Raw genomic sequence first — 18,009 nt, 5'->3', positions numbered from 1 at the left:
TTTTTGCTTGAATGTTTTTTGTGCTGTAACGTGCGACAAATGTGAGGCGATAATACTGCAGCAAGGGCAACTGGGTCCTTAGTGAACAATGGGACCGGCAATGTAAGCAATGAGACATAAGCATTGAGAAAGTAGAAGAAAAAGGGGCTAAATTTTGAGGACTGGTCGTTTCAAATTGTAGGAGCTTATTATTCAGTGTTGCAGAGCTGAGATCTAGTCTATAGGAGAAATTGATGTCCCTTGTACATTCCAATGACCCATTATATGCTCAATTTACCTCTTGACACTGATGTTGGACAATATGCAACTGGTCTGAGTGACTCCTCTGGGACATATGCATACCTCTGGCCAACTCTGACAGTAAGGGTCAAAAAAAACCCTAAGGAAGTGGGAGCCAGAGTTCCCTAATGTTCAGTGTCCTCTTTGAGGGCAGACTGAATGTTTGATTACAGATAATCAAGCATCATGCCAATACTTTTCTGGCTGGCCTCCCTTATACACAACCCTGAGCTCATCCAGAGTTCTAGCCTGTATCCTAACCAAGTCCTGCAGTCCCACTCGCACACTGGCCCTGTGCTGGCTGACATGGATTGACTGCAATGGTTCAAGAGGGCAGCTCACCACCACCACTGAAGAACAACTAGGGATGGGCAATAAATGCTGGCCTAGCCAGCAACACTCTCATCCCGTAAATTAATTTAAAAAATCAAAACCTTAATTTAAGAAAAGTCATCTCTATGTCAAATCTCTCTGCTGCCTTGCCTTGCCTTTTTCTATTTCCCTAATGTTCTCCAACCCAGCAACCCTCAGAACTCGTGTTCCTAAAACTTTGGCCTCGTGTGTATTCCCCACATCTTTTACGTCATTATCATCGGCTGTGCCTTCAACCATCCAGGCCCTCAGCTTTGGAATTCTCTCTCTGATCGTCCCTTCTCCCAGGTCATCCCTCCTTTTAATATCCTCTGTGAAACCTATCTTCTTTAAGTTCTGGACTGATATTTTTGTTTGCTTGGCACCCATTTTTGTCTATGCCTCTGTGAAGTGTCTTGTGATGTGACTGCCAGCTAAATGTGAGTTAAGATATAGGAGCAGGCTTTGGTCGTTTGGCCCATTGAGTCTGCTCTGCCATTCAATCATGGATACACTCCTCATCCCATTTTCTTGCCTTCTCCCCAAAAGCTTTCAACCCATTACCAACTAAAAATTTGTCTTAACTCCTCAAATTTACTCACTGTCCCAGCATCCACTGCACTTTGGGGCAGCGAATTCCACAGATTCACAACCCTTTGGGCGAAGTAGTTTCGCCTCAACTCTCTCTTAAATTTGCTGCCCCTTATCCTAAGACTGTGACCTTTTGTCCACGAATGCCCCAGAAGAGGAAGCATCCGTTCCACGTCTACTTTATGCATACCTTTTATCATCATGTGTATCTCAATTTGATCCCCCTTCATTCTTCTAAATTCCAGCAAGTATCAGCCTAAACTGTTCAATCTCTCTTACAATAAACCCCACATCTCTTGGATCAATCTAGTGAACCTCCTCTGAACTGCCTCCAATGCCACTACATCTTTCCTCAAATAAGGGGACCAAAACTGTTCACAATACCCCAGGTGCGGCCTCACCAATGCCTTGTATAGTCGCAGCAATACTTCCTTACCTTTTATATTAGAACATAGAACATAACAGTGCAGTACAGGCCCTTCCGCCCTCGATGTTGTGCCGACCAGTGGAACCAATTTAATGACCCTCTAACCTAAACTATTCCAATGTTATCCATATGCCTATCCACTGACCATTTGAACATCCTTAAAGTTGGCAAGTCCACAACTGCTGCAGGCAGGGCATTCCACGACCTTACTACCCTCTGAGTAAAAAACTACCTCTGACATCCGTCCTATAATTACCACCCCTTAATTTAAAGCTATGTCCCCTTGTGTTAGCCATCACCACCCGAGGTAAAAGGCTCTCACTGTCCACCGTACCCATTCCTTTGAGGCATACAAGATGATCAATCAGGTCACCTCGTAACCTTCTTCTCTCCAATGAAAATAACCTCAAGTCCCTCAGCCTTTTCTCATAAGACCTTCCCACCATACCAGGCAACATCCTGGTAAACCTCCTCTGCACCCTTTCCAATGCCTCCACATCTTTCTTATAATGCAGCGACCAGAACAGTACGCAATACTCCAAGTGCGGCCGCACCAGAGTTTTGTACAGTTGTAACATGACCTCACGGCTCCAAAATTCAATCCCTCTACCAATAAAAGCTAACACACCGTACGCCTTCTTAACAACCTTATCAACCTGGGTGCCAACTTTCAGGGAGCTATGCACACGTACCCCGAGATCTCTCTGCTCGTCAACACTACTAAGAGTCCTTCCATTAGCCCTATATTCTGTACTCCTGTTATTCTTACCAAAGTGAATCACCTCACACTTTTCCGTATTAAACTCTTCCTTTTGATTTAAATACCAACATTCCATTTGCTTTCTTTATTATCTGCTATAATTGCATGCTAGTTTTGAGTTGTCTTGTTTTCCTACAGTTTCTTTTTCCTCTTTCTCTGGGGAAGTGCCTGGCTTTGACAATAGCTCTCATGTTTCACTGTGGAATCTGCAGAATCTGATGTGAGTAGCTTTTGGACATAGAACTTGCTGAGCACAGATATAGACTGCTGATTGGACACGCCTTTCATTGGGATTCTCATTCCAAATGCCAATCTGTTTCACCCGAGGATGATCCTAATAGCTGTTTCCTATTTTGTTCCTCATTTCCAGTCTCTGCACTCTGTATACACCGGATATATTTTGATAGCGTGATTAACTTGCCCTTTTCTTTTACAAAAGGCGGCAGATAAACAACGAGCTCTCGAGGAAACCAAAGCTTACACGACCCAGTCCTTAGCAAGTGTGGCCTACCTGATCAACACCTTAGCGAACAATGTGCTCCAGATGCTGGACATCCAGGCATCCCAGCTCCGACGCATGGAGTCATCAATTAATCATATCTCACAGGTAGGCTGATGTGTCTTTTCAGTGCCCTCTGATTCTGCTGGTGCTCGTTTGGTTATTCTATGTAATGGGATTCTAACCTTCCTTTTAAAAAATGCATTTAATTCTTCGGTGTGTTTCACAATTCAGGACTTTGAACTCTGATATGACTTCATTTTTCTCTCCTCTTCACTCACTCTTGCTTAGGGCACAGGGCTCCACAGGTGCTAGGTGCTTCTAGAACTGCATGCAAATAGCTGGTTGGTCTGATTTAAACAGCAGTATTTTTCAGGAATTCAACTATGGTGGGAGGCAGCCGAAGGCATGCTCTGTATTCTCCTGATGTCCATGGCAGCACAGTGGTTAGCATGGCTGCTGCACAGCGCCAGGGACCCACATTCAATTCCTGCCTTGGGTGACTGTCTGTGTGGCAGATCCCATGTCTGCGTGGGTTTCCTTCGGATGTTCTGGTTTCTTCCCACAGACCAGAGGTGTGCAAGTTAGGTAAATTGCCCCTTAGTGTCTCATGGTATGCAAGTTAGGAGGATTAGCAGAGAAAACGTGGGACAGGGTCTGGGTAAGATGCGGGGCAGACTTGATGGGCTGAATGGCCTCTTTCTATAGGGATTCTATGGCTTAACTTTGAAAAGGCCGACCTGCCCCTGCTTCCTAAGGCAGCACTGTCTCAGTTGGATTGTCCTGTCTCACTGTTTATATTGCTGCTTTGTCTGTCCTGCTCCATTGTTTATGTTACAGCACTATCACCATAGACCTGTATTCTGGTACTGTTGTATGTTACAAAGCTATAGCCGTTGACCTGCATTATTTTCATTATTTGCTGCAGTATTCAAGTGCTGTCTCCAGTGTTTATTCAGCCTGCTCCTCTTGACTCATTACCCATCATTCAGAAGTGAATAAAAAAGCTTCTGGTTCTGAGTCTTTTGTGTTACTTTATTAGCTCTTCCCTCAAGGTGTGATATCAGCATGTGTCTTTAAGCAAACAGTGGGATGCAGCAACTACTTGAGTTTGAGGGGGAGGGTGCACTGTGGCCTTGAGTGAATCTTCATTCATCTTTGCTGAATGTCGCGAAGCCTGGACATCAGTGATGGTTCAACAAAAGAAGATTTTGTCTGTACTTGCTGTTTAGAGCCTGTGAGGTCATGAGTACCTTTGTACATCTATAAGCAACTAAAAGTCCCAGTCCAAGGTGGGGATCAATTCTGCTCTGTGTAACCCAGCACCACACCCCCTCACTGCTTTGAAGAATTCATCCATCCTGCCCACTCTTAGACTTGAAGAGAATCCGTCACAAGCCTCATCTGTACATTGACTCAGCAAGAATCTGTCAAAAAATCTGTCTATGCGCTGCCTCACTAAGATGTTATTTGGAAGTATATTCTGCGTGACAATTCAGAGCTAAATTTGATGGAAGCCCGTTTAGCAGCCTTTAATCATCAGGCATCAGTGTGGCTGTTACTGTAAACATCTGAGCTTTCTGGTCAACCAAGGAGTTGGTTGAGATAAGCTGGGATTTCTTGTCTCTCTCTCTCTCTCTCTCTCTCTCTCCCCCACCCCCCAACTCCCCGCGCGCAAAACAAATGCATAATCCCCACAAGTTTTTTTGCAAGTGTTGCTTAATGTGATTGTCACCAGATCTGTGATGAAATGTGTTGGTGCACTCTAACCAGCTATGTATAAACCCTTTCCAGAAATGCTAAGAATTAAGAAAGCAAATGCCTTTAGAATTTCATTGATTTTAAATTATATTAATCTAATTGTATCCCATTGCATGTGTCCCCACCTTGGTCAGTGGCAAAATATCAGCCATTAGACCTTCAAATCCTGGAATTCTAGTGAACAGTTCTAAAAATCTTTTAGGCACCCACCATTTCAACCATGCTTTAGATAAGCACACTGAACCGTTCCCAGTCTCTCATTCAGCCACTTCTCTGAAGCAGGCAGGAGTGTTCCCTTCCAGTTGGGGAGCACTTCAGCAATCGAGGGCATTCAGCCTCCAATTTTCAGGTAAGCACTCTCCAAGGCAGCCTTCAAGACACACGATAACGCGGAATTGCCGAGCAGAGATTGATAGCCAAGTTCTGCAAGCATGAGGATGGCCTCAATTGGGATCTTGGGTTCGTGTCACACGACATGTAACCCCCACCATTTGGCCTGGGCTTGCAGAATCCTACTAACTGTCTGGCTCGAGATAATTCACACCTCTTTAACCCAAATTTACCCCTCTCTCCACTCAACTATCTGCGCCTGTAAAGACTTGATTACCTACAGAGACTTACATTCAACCATTATCTTTGCAATTGTGTCTGTGTCTATATTTGCCATGCTTGTGAATCCACCTCTCCACTCACCTGATGAAGGAGCAGTGCTCTGAAAGCTTGTGACTCCAAATAAACCTGTTGAATTTTAATCTGGTGTTGAGACTTCTTACCTAGGCTAAAAATGATTTTCAAGTGGAAGGTTTCTTTGTTAAAAAGAGAGAAACTAACAGATTTGATCAAAGGTCATAGACCTGAAACATTAATTCTGTTTACCTCTCCATAGATACTGCAGATCTGCCGAGAATTTTCTTCTGTTTGTTTCAGATTTGAGCAACTGCAGTATTTTGCTTGTTGTTTCTAATAGATTTGAGTCTGTTTGGCTAGGAGCATGGCAACCTACAGCATTATTTGGTAGTTTCAAACATGCAATATTTAGCAGTGCCTTGGTCCCTGTCGCAATATAGTTGCTAGATCTTGACATTGTTTTATCTTTTGACAGCTCAATGTGATGGGTTAAGAAATGTTTCATATGTTTAATTCATTAACCACATCAATACCAACATCGGGTGTTCCCTTGGGGAAGTGCAAAATACTTTGAGCTGGTTCAATTTGTGCTGAGAGATATCACATGAGAGACTCCTACATAGGCTGCTTCTATGCCATTGATTCTGTTTTGGTTCATTGGTCCCCAATTGGGAGAAAGGTGCAAGAGTGCCACAATTGCTAGCACTCCTACAGATGCACCCTTCCATTAAGCAACCAGGGAAGGTCCAACTGTTTGTCTCAGTGACTGCCCAGCTCTGCTGCCCTAGACAATGGATTAATTCTGAGTACGTTATATGAGGTTGAATACTTTGGAATAACTCTCAATTTACCTAAATAATCCAACCAACATTCTAAACAGCCAGATCTCCTATCTGTCATTTGATATTGTGACTGTTATATCCTTCTGAATAGATAGCGATATTATTCTGTTCAAGACTCTGCAATTACATTGATCTATAAAATATTTTATTTTGATTTGCTCTTTAATTCTTGTTTTACCGTATCACAATTCAGTATCACAATGGAATAAACAAGTGAACTAGTCACATGCTCATCTCCAGTGCTTTCTATGCAATTTGGTTTTTATTATTTCAGATTTACTGGCTTGATATAGAGTATGAATTGTGATTTTTTTTTCCATCGTATGTTTCACCCTCCTGTGTTCCCTCTTTTTGTCATCAGGATAAATACTCGTACTCGCCAGACCCTAAAGTACTCATTGCACTGAAAAATCCAAACTTTACATTGTGTTCATTCTGCATTTCATTTTCTGATCGTTTGTTGAATTCTAATGATTCAAATGCTATCAAAGGATGGCATATCTTGCAAGCAATCAACTTACTGCTTTGAATTAAGCTTGCTTTGAGAGTAAAATCACCTTTGTGCAGTTTCTATCTTCCCAAGACTTAAGGAAGCATAGTGGAGGACATGCCCCTGTTTACATCAATGGGGATGAAGTGGTAATGGTTGAAAGTTGCCGGTTTTCGGGTATCCAGATCACCAACTGTCCCGGTTCCTCCGTGCTGACACCATAGTTAAGAAAGCCTGCCAATGCCTCTGCATTTTCAGGAGGCTAAGGATATGTGGCAAGTCCATTACGGCATTCTTCAATTTTTACAGATGCACCATAGAAAGCATCTTTCTGGATGTATCACAGCTTGGTATGTCCCCTGCTCTGACCATAAGATCATAGGGTGGCACAGTTAGCACTGCTGCCTCACAACGCCAAAGACTCGGGTTTGATTCCTGACGTGGGTCACTGTCTGTGCACAGTTCTCTCCATGTCTGCATGGGTTTCCTCCCACAATCCAAAATATGTGCTGGTTAGGTGTATTAGCCGTGCTAAATTCTCCCTCCTTTTAGCCAAATAGGTGCTGGAGTGTGGTGAATGGGGGTTTTCACAGTAACTTCATTGCAGTGTTAATGTAAGCCTACTTGTGACTAATAAATAAACTTAAAACTTTAAATGAACTTTGAGATATAGGGACAGAATTAGCCCATTCGGCCCATTGAACCTGCTCCGCTATTCAGTCATGGCTGATAAGTTTCTCAATCCCTTTCTCCTGCCTTTTCCCTGTATCTTTTAATGTCCTTGCCAATCATGAACTTATCTATCTCTGTCTTAATTACACTCAATGACCTGGCCTCCACAGTCTTTTGTGGCAATGAATTCCATAGATTAATCACCCTGTGGTTGAAGAAATTCCTCCATCTTGTTCTAAAGGGTTATCCTTTTGCTCTGAGGCTGTGCACTTTTATCATTGTCTTTCCTGCTAATGAAAACATCTTTCAATGAGATCCACCTTCATCCTTCTAAACTCTAAGTACAGACACAGAGTCCTTAAATGCTCCTCATATGTCAAGCTTTTCATTTCCGATATCATTCTCATGAACCTCCTGGGGACCCTCTCTGAGGCCAGCACGTTCTTCCTTAGACACAGGCCCAAAATTGCTCTCAGTATTCCAAATGTGGTCTCACTAGACCAAGGCTGCAAGAAACTACAAACAGTTGTGAATATAGATTAATCCATCATGCAAACCAGCCTCCCATGCATTGACTCAGCCTAAACTTCCTGATGCCGCGGAAAAGCAGCCGGCGTAATCAAGGACCCCACGTACCCCAGACATTCTCCCTTCCACATTCTGTCTGGAAAAAAAATCCAGAAGTCTGACATTACATACTAACCAACTCAACAGCTTCTTCCCTGCTGCCATCAGACTTTTGAATGGACCTACCTCGCATTAAGTTGAGCTTTCTCTACATCTAGCAATGATTGTAACATTACATTCTGCACCCTTTCTTTTCCTTCTCCCCATGCACTCTATGAATGGTGTGTTTTTTGGTATAATGTGCAAGAGACAATACTTTTCACTGTATCCCAATACAGTCATAGAGGTTTACTGCATGGAAACTGGCCCTGCAGCCCAACTTGTCCATGCTGCCCTTTTGTTTTTTAAAACCCCTAAGCTAATCCCAATTGCCTGCATTTGGCCCATATCCCTCTATATCCGTTATACCCATTTAACTGTCTAAATGCTTTTTAAAAGACAATTGTGTATGCCTCAACTACTATCTCTGGCAGCTTGTTCCAGACACTTTCCACCCTCTGTAAAATAATTGCCCCTCTGGACACTTTTGTATCTTCCCCTCTCACCTTAAACCTATACCCTCTAGTTTGAGTTTCTCCTACCTTTGGGAAAAGATATTGACTATCTAGCTGATCTATGCCCTCATTATTTTATAGACCTCCATAAGATCACCCCTCAGTCTCCTACGTTCCAGAGGAAAAAATCCCAGCCTCTCCTTATAACTCAATCCATCAAGTCCAGGTAGCATCCTAGTAACTCTTTTCTGCACTCTTCCTAGTTTAATAATTTCCTTTCTATAATAAGGTGACCAGAATTGCACACAGTATTCCAAGTGTGGCCTTACCAATGTCTTGTACAACTTCAACAAGACATTCCAACTCCTGTATTCAGCGTTTTGACCGATGAAACCAAGCATGCCGAATGCCTTCTTCACCACTCTGTCCACCTGTGACTCTACTTTCAAGGAGTTATGAACATGTACCCCTAGATCTTTTTGTTCTGTAACTCTCCCCAACGCCCTAACATTAACTAATCCTGCTCTGGTTCAATCTACCAAAATGCATCACCTTGCATTTGTCTAAATTAAACTCCATCTGCCATTTGTCAGTCCACTGGCCCAATTGAACAAAGTCCCATTGCAATTGGAGATAACTTTCTTCACTGTCCACTGTGCCACCAATCTTAATGTCACCTGCAAACTTACTAACCATACCTTCTATATTCTCAGCCAAATCATTAATATAAATGACAAATATCAGTGGACCCAGCCCTGATCCCTGAGGCATACTGCTGGTCACAGGCTTCCAGTTTGAAAAACAATCCTCTACAACCACCCTCTGGCTTCTGTCAAGAAGGCAATTTTGTATCCATTTAGATACTTCTCACTGGATTCCATGAGATTTAACTTTATGCAACAACCTACCGTGCAGTACCTTGTCAAAGGCCTTGCTAAAGTCCATGTAGACAACAACATCATCAGCCCAAAGATGTGCGGGTTAGGCTGATTGGCCATGCTAAAATTGCCCCTTAGTGTCCTGGGATGTGTAGGTTAGAGGGATTAGCGGGTAAATGTGTAGGGATATGGGGATAGGGCCTAGGTGGGATTGTGGTCGGTGCAGACTCGATGGGCCGAAGAGCCTGTTGCTGCACTGTAGGGTTCTAAGTTCTATGTATCAACTGCACTGTAAAAAGTCTTGACAACACCAGGTTTTACTGTATTAACTGCACTGCCCTCATCTACCTTCTTGGTCACCTCTTCAAAAACAATCAAATTTTTGAGACATGATTTTCCACTCTAAGCCGTGCTGACTATCCCTAATCAGACTTGCATCTCTAAATGTCTGTAGACCTTGCCTCAAATACCTTCCAACAATTTATCCACCACAGATGTGAGGCTCACTGGCCTGTCTTTTCCCTGCAGCCCTTTTAAGAACATAAGAACATAAGAAATAGGAGCAGGAGTAGGCCATCTAGCCCTTCGAGCCTGCCCCGCCATTCAATAAGATCATGGCTGATCTGTCGTGGCTCAGTTCCACTTTCCCGCCCTCTCCCCATAACCCTTAATCCCCTCTCTTATCAAGAACCCATCAACCCGCTTCTTAAAAATATTTAGCGAGGCAGCCTCCACCACTTCAACGGGCAGAGAATTCCAGAGATTCACCACCCTTTGAGTGAAGAAGTTCCTCCTCAACTCTGTTCTAAACCGCCTCCCCTTTATCTTGAGGCTGTGCCCCCCAGTCCTACTGTCTTTTTTGAGCGGGAAGAGTCTCTCCACCTCTATCCTATCCGTCCCATTCATCATCTTATATGTCTCAATGAGATCTCCCCTCATTCTTCTAAACTCCAACGAGTACAAGCCTAGTTTATTCAGCCTCTCCTCATAGCTCAATCCCCTCAACTCCGGTATCAGCCTAGTAAACCTCCTCTGCACTCCCTCCAAGGCCAAAATATCCTTGTGCAGGTGCGGCGCCCAAAACTGCACACAATACTCCAGCTGCGGCCTCACCAATGCCCTATACAGCTGCAGCAAGACCTCCCTACTTCTATATTCAATCCCCCTCGCTATGAAGGCCAGCATCCCATTCGCCTTCCTGACCACCTGCTGCACCTGCAAGCTGGGTTTTTGCGACTCATGCACAAGGACCCCGAGGTCCCTCTGTAACGTCGCCTGCTGCAGTTTTTCGCCACGTAAGTAATAGTCCTTCCTACCATTCTTCCTACCAAAGTGGACCACCTCACACTTGCCAACATTAAATTCCATTTGCCATTTCCTGGCCCATTCGCCCAGCCTATCTAGATCCTTCTGCAGACTCTCCACACCCTCCGCACAATTTGCCTTTCCCCCAATCTTGGTGTCATCAGCAAATTTCGACACCCTACACTCGGTTCCCTCCTCCAGATCATCTATATAAATGGTGAATAGCTGAGGCCCCAGCACCGACCCCTGGGGCACCCCACTAGTCACCAACCGCCAATCCGAATAGCACCCATTGACCCCCACTCTCTGCCTCCTATTTGACAACCAATCCTCTATCCACGCTAACACCCTACCCCCAACTCCATGTCCCCTGACCTTCTGCAATAACCTCTTGTGAGGTACCTTGTCAAACGCCTTCTGAAAATCCAGAAAGACCACATCCACCGGCTCTCCTCTATCCACTGCCCTAGACACATCCTCATAGAACTCCAGTAAATTTGTCAGACACGACTTCCCTCTAATGAAACCGTGTTGCGTCTGCCCTATCAAGCAATTCCCTTCAAGATGCCTCGCAATTTCCTCCTTAATGACGGATTCTAACATTTTACCTACAACAGACGTTAAACTAACTGGCCTATAATTCCCCGCCTTTTGCCTGGCACCCTTCTTAAACAACGGCGTAACATTAGCCGTTTTCCAATCTTCCGGCACTTCCCCGGAATCCAACGACGTCTGGAAAATAACCACCAAGGCATCCACTATCACCTCCGCCATTTCTTTCAGAACCCTCGGATGCATTCTATCCGGTCCTGGGGACTTGTCCACAATCAGCCCCTCCAGTCTGTCGAGCACCACCTCTCTAGTAACAGTAATGTCATTAAGACCCTTCAGTCCTACCGCCTTTCCATCGCTAACACCCGGCAAATTATTCATGTCCTCCTCCGTGAAGACAGAAACAAAAAAGTTATTCAAGACCTTAGCCATATCCCCATCCCCTACCACTAGCTCCCCTTTCTCATCCTCTAAAGGACCAACGTTCACCCTAGCCAGCCTCTTCCTTTTTATATATTTATAAAAATTCTTGCTATCCTTTTTTATATTAAGTGCTAGCCCAGCTTCATAGCTTCTCCTACCCTCCTTTATCAACTTCTTTGTCAATCTTTGTTGACATTTAAACCTTTCCCAATCCTCTTCTCGCCCACTGCTCTTAGCTACTCTAAATTCCTCCGCTTTCAATTTAACACTTTCCTTCACCTCCTTCGTTATCCACGGCTTATTACCTCTCCTCCTACTGTCCTTTTTGACCATCGGAATAAATCTCTGCTGAGCACCAAGAAAGATCTCCTTAAAGATCCTCCACTGCTCCTCAGCAGACCTACCTTCCAACGCGCTCCCCCAGTCCACATTCGCCAATTCTTCTCTCATCCTACCATACTCCCCTCTATTCAAACAAAGGACGCGTGTCCGGGAACCCACTTTCTCCTCCTCCATCTGCAACAGAAACTCCACCATACAATGATCACTCTCTCCAAGAGGATCCTTCACCGCAAGGTCCCTAATTCTACCCGCCTCATTACATAGCACCAGATCCAAGATAGCTCGCTCCCTCATCGGCTCCAACACACACTGTTCAAGGAAATTATCCCGGCAGCATTCCAAGAACTCCTCCTCGAGCCCCCCACGTCCAACATGGGTCGACCAATCAATATGCAGATTGAAATCCCCCATAACTACTGCCGTCCCATTCCTGCACGCCGCACTTATTTGCGCGTTAACAGCCCGCCCCACCTCCAGATCATTATTCGGGGGCCTATAGACGACACCCACCAGCGTCTTCCTCCCTTTGCTGTTCCTAATCTCCACCCACAACGATTCCACGTTCTGCTCCTTGGCTCCAATATCATCCCTTGCTACCACCTTGATACTATCCTTAATCAGCAGAGCTACGCCACCCCCTCTTTCCTCCTGCCTATCCTTCCTAAACACTTGATAGCCCTGTACATTCATCTCCCAGTCCCTGTCACCTTGCAGCCACGTCTCTGTAATGGCCACCAGATCGTATCCATTTGTGTCGATCTGCGCCACCAGCTCATCCACTTTATTCCGAATGCTTCGTGCATTCAGATAAAGCGCTTTCATCCCAGCCGTCACCTGGACCCTATGTGCTGTAACGCCACCAATTGGGACATCCTCGGCCTCTTCCCTTACCTGTACCCTATCCTTAACTTTAGACCTCGTAACGTCACCTACCTACCTACCTACCCCCCCCCCCCAATTAGTTTAAAGCCCTGTCTACAGTCCTGTTTATTCGATTCGCCAGCACTCTGGTCCCAGCACGGTTCAGACCAACCCCATCCCGCCCGAACAAGTCCCACCTACCCCAATACTGGTGCCAATGCCCCATTTTTAAACAAAGGCACACCGTTTGCCACTCTCCAGCCTTCAGGCACCTCGCCCATGATTATCGATAATTCACATTTCTTGGCTAGGTGACCCGCAGTTTCTTCCCTAGCTTCCCGCAATGTCCTGGGATACGCTTCATCAGGTCTTGGAGATTTATCTACCTTGATGCGCTTTAAGACTTCCAGCACCACCACCACCTCTAATATGTACACGCCTCAAGATGACATCGCTATTTATTTCCGAAGTTCCCTAATATCCATGCTTTTCTCAACAATAAATACTGATGAGAAATATTCATTTAGGATCTCAACCATCTCTTGTGGATCTGCACATAAATAACCTTGTTAATCCTTAAGAGGCCCTACTCTCTCCCTAGTTACTCTTTTGCCCTTTATGTATTTGTGGAAGCTCTTTGGATTCTCCTTTGCCTTATCTGACAAAATAATCTTGTGTCCCCTTTTTGCCCTTCTGAAGTCTCTCAACTCTACTCCTACACCCTCTATATATGTGACAAAAGATCAAATCAAATATTCATCAAGTTTCTGGTGATGGGGTTGGGTTTTGTTGTTTGTTTACTTGCTAAAATTGAAAGCTTTCCAAGTTGACTTCTGAATCTCCAAAGTGGAATGATTCCCAATAACCTGCTGCCTCGAGGAAGGATTCCATCATTATTACCTTCATCTCGTGGAACTCAACTCACATCAGATGTCTGCCTGTGTTAGCTACCTCTACACTTACTCCCAAACACTCCAACTCCACACACACACACACATCCACACACACACACACACACACACACACACACACACGCTCCCCCGCCTCTAAAAGTGCAGTGTTCCATCTCCATGGTGGCAGAAAACCATGTGGCCTTGCTCCTTGTGTGTGATTGACCAGTGTCGATTTGCTACCACAATGTTTATGAGCAATCAGTTCTGCTGGAAAAAGTGGGAGTGCTGAGGAACTGTCTGTGAAGTGTTACTGGAAAGGTTGGGAGCCACTGATCTATAGTCACAATTATACTCGGCTTAGCCTGTCTCCCAGTTTAACTGGCTTTTTACAGCCTGCCCCTATTCCCTTTTCATTCGTGTATTCTTGCCTGCAAGAAAGCTAACCAGTGTGCTTCCTCTAAAACGCACCTGCTGCCTTATTGACTTCACTGGGATTTTGGTCCCAATAAGACTTCATCACCTGGGGACACTAAAGACAACTGGAATCACCTGAAGTACTTGCAGCTAATGGAGTATGGACATTGTTGTAATGTTGGAAATGTGGCAGTCAATTCATAATACTCAGTTTCCACAAAGCAGCAATGGGATGACAAACCATCTGTTTTTGGGGGGATAAATATTGGCCCCAAGACACAGGGAGGATTCCTATATTCAAATTGTGCCAAGGGATCTTTGACATCACCTGAGAAGGAGTGCTCAGTTCATTGCCTCATCTGAAAGTTGGCACCTTCAACAGAGCAGCATTCCTTCAATATTGCATCAAAATTTCACCCTAGATTACAGACTTGAGTCTGGTGTGACATTTGAGCTCTCAATCTTCTGTACAGCATAACAAAGCTAACATTTTGAAGTCTTGCTGTGTAGCTGAACCAACAGAAGTTAATTGCTGCTAGGAATAAAGTAACTGTGAAGTACTATCTTATGCATTTAATCATTAGGAGCCAATATGATTTTGGTGTTACCCAGCATCTTTCGCATGTTAAACAATTTCCAAATGAAGCCAACTTTATTCTCCCTCCTGACCTAGAGTTGCCAAATTCCACAGTAAATTGTTTGCTGGAGGATGTGTAGGATGTCCCAGACGTAGAATCCCCACAGTGTGGAAGGGGGCCATTTGGCCCATTGAGCCTGAACCAACAACAATCCCACCTAGGCCCTATCTCATGCTAGGGGTGGCACAGTGGTTAACACTGCTGCCTAATAGTGCCAGGGACCCGGGTTCGATTTCCAGCTTGGGTCACTGTCTATGTAAAGTTTGCACATTCTCCCCTGTCTGTGCGAGTTTCCTCCCACAGTCCGAAAAACATGCTGGTTAGGTTCATCGACCCGAACAGGTGCTGGATTGTGGTGACTAGGTGAATTTCACAGTAACTTCGTTGCAGTGTTAATGTAAGCCTTACATGTGACTCATAAATTTTACTTTTGTCCCCCTGACACTAAGGGTCAATTCAGCATTGTCAATCAATCTAACCTATACATCTTTGGAGTGTGGGAGAAAACTGGAGAACCCAGAGGAAACCTATGCATACACGGGGAGAACGTGCAAACTCCACAAGACCAGAATTGAATCTGGGTCCCTGGCGTTGTGAGGCAGCAGCGTTAACCACTGTGCTGCCCGTTTTGTGTCAGTTAGGAAAGTAGAAAATAATCGCAATGAAGGGCAACTTTGTCTAGGTTAAACTCTTCATCAGATTTACTTTCAATTAAAATTGAACAAATGGATAGTTGATTTGTGTCAGAGATCTAGTGCCTTTCCCTTTTAAGTCTGCGGGTTTCAGCTTCTCTGAGAATAAGTTTTTTTTAATGCACCAGATGGATGGTAATGAATGGTTGTCAGTCCTAATGTTTGAAGGATGTGGTTTTTCCCTTTGCAAATGCCAATTCCCACGGATTGTGAATTTATGCTGGAACTAGAAACTGACACCTCAGATCTCCCCTCATGTTGAATAGATTTTCAAGAAATCAATAGAATACTGGTAGGATGATCCAGAGGCATATCATGTGCTGCTTGTCTGTTCCTGTGTTTCCCTCCAGAACATGAGATCGTAAACAGAAATAATTTTTCCCCATCACACCACGATGAACTTGAATAAAATGTTTTAGTGGAGAATCCCAGGGATGTTAATGACAGATAACCACATGTTGTAGGATTTCAAATGCTGGCAGGTATCCCAATTCAAAATAATTAGCAGAGCCAGTCTAATTCACACCTGGCAGAAAGAGCATACTGCACCTGTATAGTGCCTCAGCACACCCCTAGGACATTCCTGAAAGCTTTACAACTAATCACTTGGTAAGGAAATGGCTTGTGAGACTACTAATCTAGAAATTCACCTAATGTTCTGGGGACCCGGGTTTGAATCCTACTATGGCAGATGATGGAATTTGAATTCAATAAAAAAAACCTGGAATTAAGAAGCTACTGATGACCATGAAACCATTGTTGATTGTTGGAAAAACCCATCTGGTTCACTAATGTCCTTTAGGGGAGGAAATCTGCCATCCTTACCTGGTCTGGCCTACATGTGACTCCAGAGCCACAGCAATGTGGTTGACTCTCATCTGCCCTCCAAAGATAACCAGGGAAGAACAATAAATGCTGACCAGTCAACAATGCCCATGTCCTATGAATTAAATTTAAAAAAAACTTATGGTACTGTGCTATTGATAAATTTTATGTTTCTGTAGAATATTTAAAATTAAGCTTTAATCTGCAGGTGTCTGGAAAACATTCAGCGCAGGGTAATTCATTTTAGCCATTGTAATGTTTACTAAGATAGAGCTGATGGACCTTTATTTACAAAAAGAAATCCCGAGGGATTTTTGACTAAAAGAAAGGAATGTGGGTTTTTGATTTGGTTGGTTGACAGGGTCATGTGATAAAGTAGTTAATGGGAGAGGATCTAGGTTTGTAGCAGAGAAAATAGCTTTCAGTTTCCGGTTGGGGTTGTTTAAAGACAGAAGTCTGCAAGCTGCTCTGAAAATCAAAACCCCTCTGAAATTTTCAAGGCTGTTAACACAATTTATAGCAAATATGCCTGGGTTTGCTATCTGCATTTGAAATGGCATTTAGGTTTAAGGGAATGTTACTAACTTGGAACTGAAATAGTGGTAAGTCAGAAATTGTTTCCTTTAATTTTTTGACTATTGCTCAACTGTTTTAACAATTGTGCTGCATCATTTTGTTAGAGTTATATTTAAACTGTGTTCTGATTAAAGCCTTTTCTGATTAAAAAGGTCTGTAATATGTCAGTAGAATTACTCCTGGAATGAAACATCCTATCTTCACACTTGTGCTAAAATAAAAATTGTTGGGGTCTAGTCTGGCTTCATATTCCTTGGGGTTTGGGTCCACGATCTTAACACCCTTTTGAACTGTAGTTACTGACGGTGTTGCCAGTATGTGTGTAGCAAGGTCCAACAAGCAGCAAATGAGATGACACACTAAATGCTTTTGCTGTTAGTCAAGACGCGAGGGAATTGCTGGTTCCATGCAATCTTGCGCAGGTGAGGGTCTTGGTTTAATGTCTCATCTGAAAGGCAGGGCTTTGGACAATGCAGTCACCCCTTTAATATTTCACTGGAGTATCGATTCAGGTTATTTGCTCATATCCTACAGTGGACCTTCAACCCACAACCTTCTGATTTTGAGATGCAAATGCCACTGACCAAGCCAGACAGGAACTAAGGGAGTAAAAACAAAATATTGCAGATGCAGGAAATTGGAAATAAAAACTGAAAATGCTGGAAAAACTCAGCAGGTCGGCATCTGTGGAGAGAGAAACAGCTGACGTTCCGTGCCAGTATGACTCTTATTACAGGTACAAAGCCATGCCAAGTGCACCATTTCCAGAGCTCAGTTTAAAACTACAGAAAAGCACAAGGGATATTTGTTTGTCAAAATTGAGTATTGGCTTAATTGTGCTTTTTATCTAATGAGTCTTGTAAATCAATCATCTCTTTGCCTATGCAGTTAAACTGGCAGAGCCGTACACTAGGTTACAGTACTGGTTGGTATTACACTACTACAGTGCTAAACTGTGACAGATCAGTACATTGGCAGTAATAGATCACAGTCCATTACAGCACAGGAATAAGCCATTGACTCTGAGCTTTAATGTATAAAGAGACCCTCCGGTCCAAGTTAATTTGCACATGAATTGCCCATTTTATTCCCAATCTCCACATGCTCTTATTAGCCTTTGTTGCAAGTGACTACCTAATTCCGTCTTGCAAGTGTTATTGGACTTGGCTTCAACAATGGTCTATGATGGA

The 18,009-nt window shown here is 43.8% G+C and overlaps 1 protein-coding gene across 15 annotated transcripts in view; it reads left to right on the top strand.

Annotated features, from left to right (window-relative positions):
* Positions 1-18,009, top strand: part of LOC145349967 (abl interactor 2) — a 152,702-nt gene that overhangs the window by 68,014 nt on the left and 66,679 nt on the right. For all 15 annotated transcript variants that reach the window (XM_080198726.1, XM_080198718.1, XM_080198725.1 and 12 more), the window contains exon 2: positions 2,848-3,015. In XM_080198726.1, coding sequence (XP_080054852.1) covers positions 2,848-3,015 — 168 coding nt within the window. The remainder of the gene's footprint in view (positions 1-2,847; positions 3,016-18,009) is intronic.

Source organism: Carcharhinus amblyrhynchos, chromosome 11, assembly GCF_965287045.1.
Source record: "Carcharhinus amblyrhynchos chromosome 11, sCarAmb.v2.hapA, whole genome shotgun sequence".
Classification (NCBI taxonomy): Eukaryota; Metazoa; Chordata; class Chondrichthyes; order Carcharhiniformes; family Carcharhinidae; genus Carcharhinus; species Carcharhinus amblyrhynchos.
This window is presented reverse-complemented; position numbering and strand designations above follow the sequence as displayed.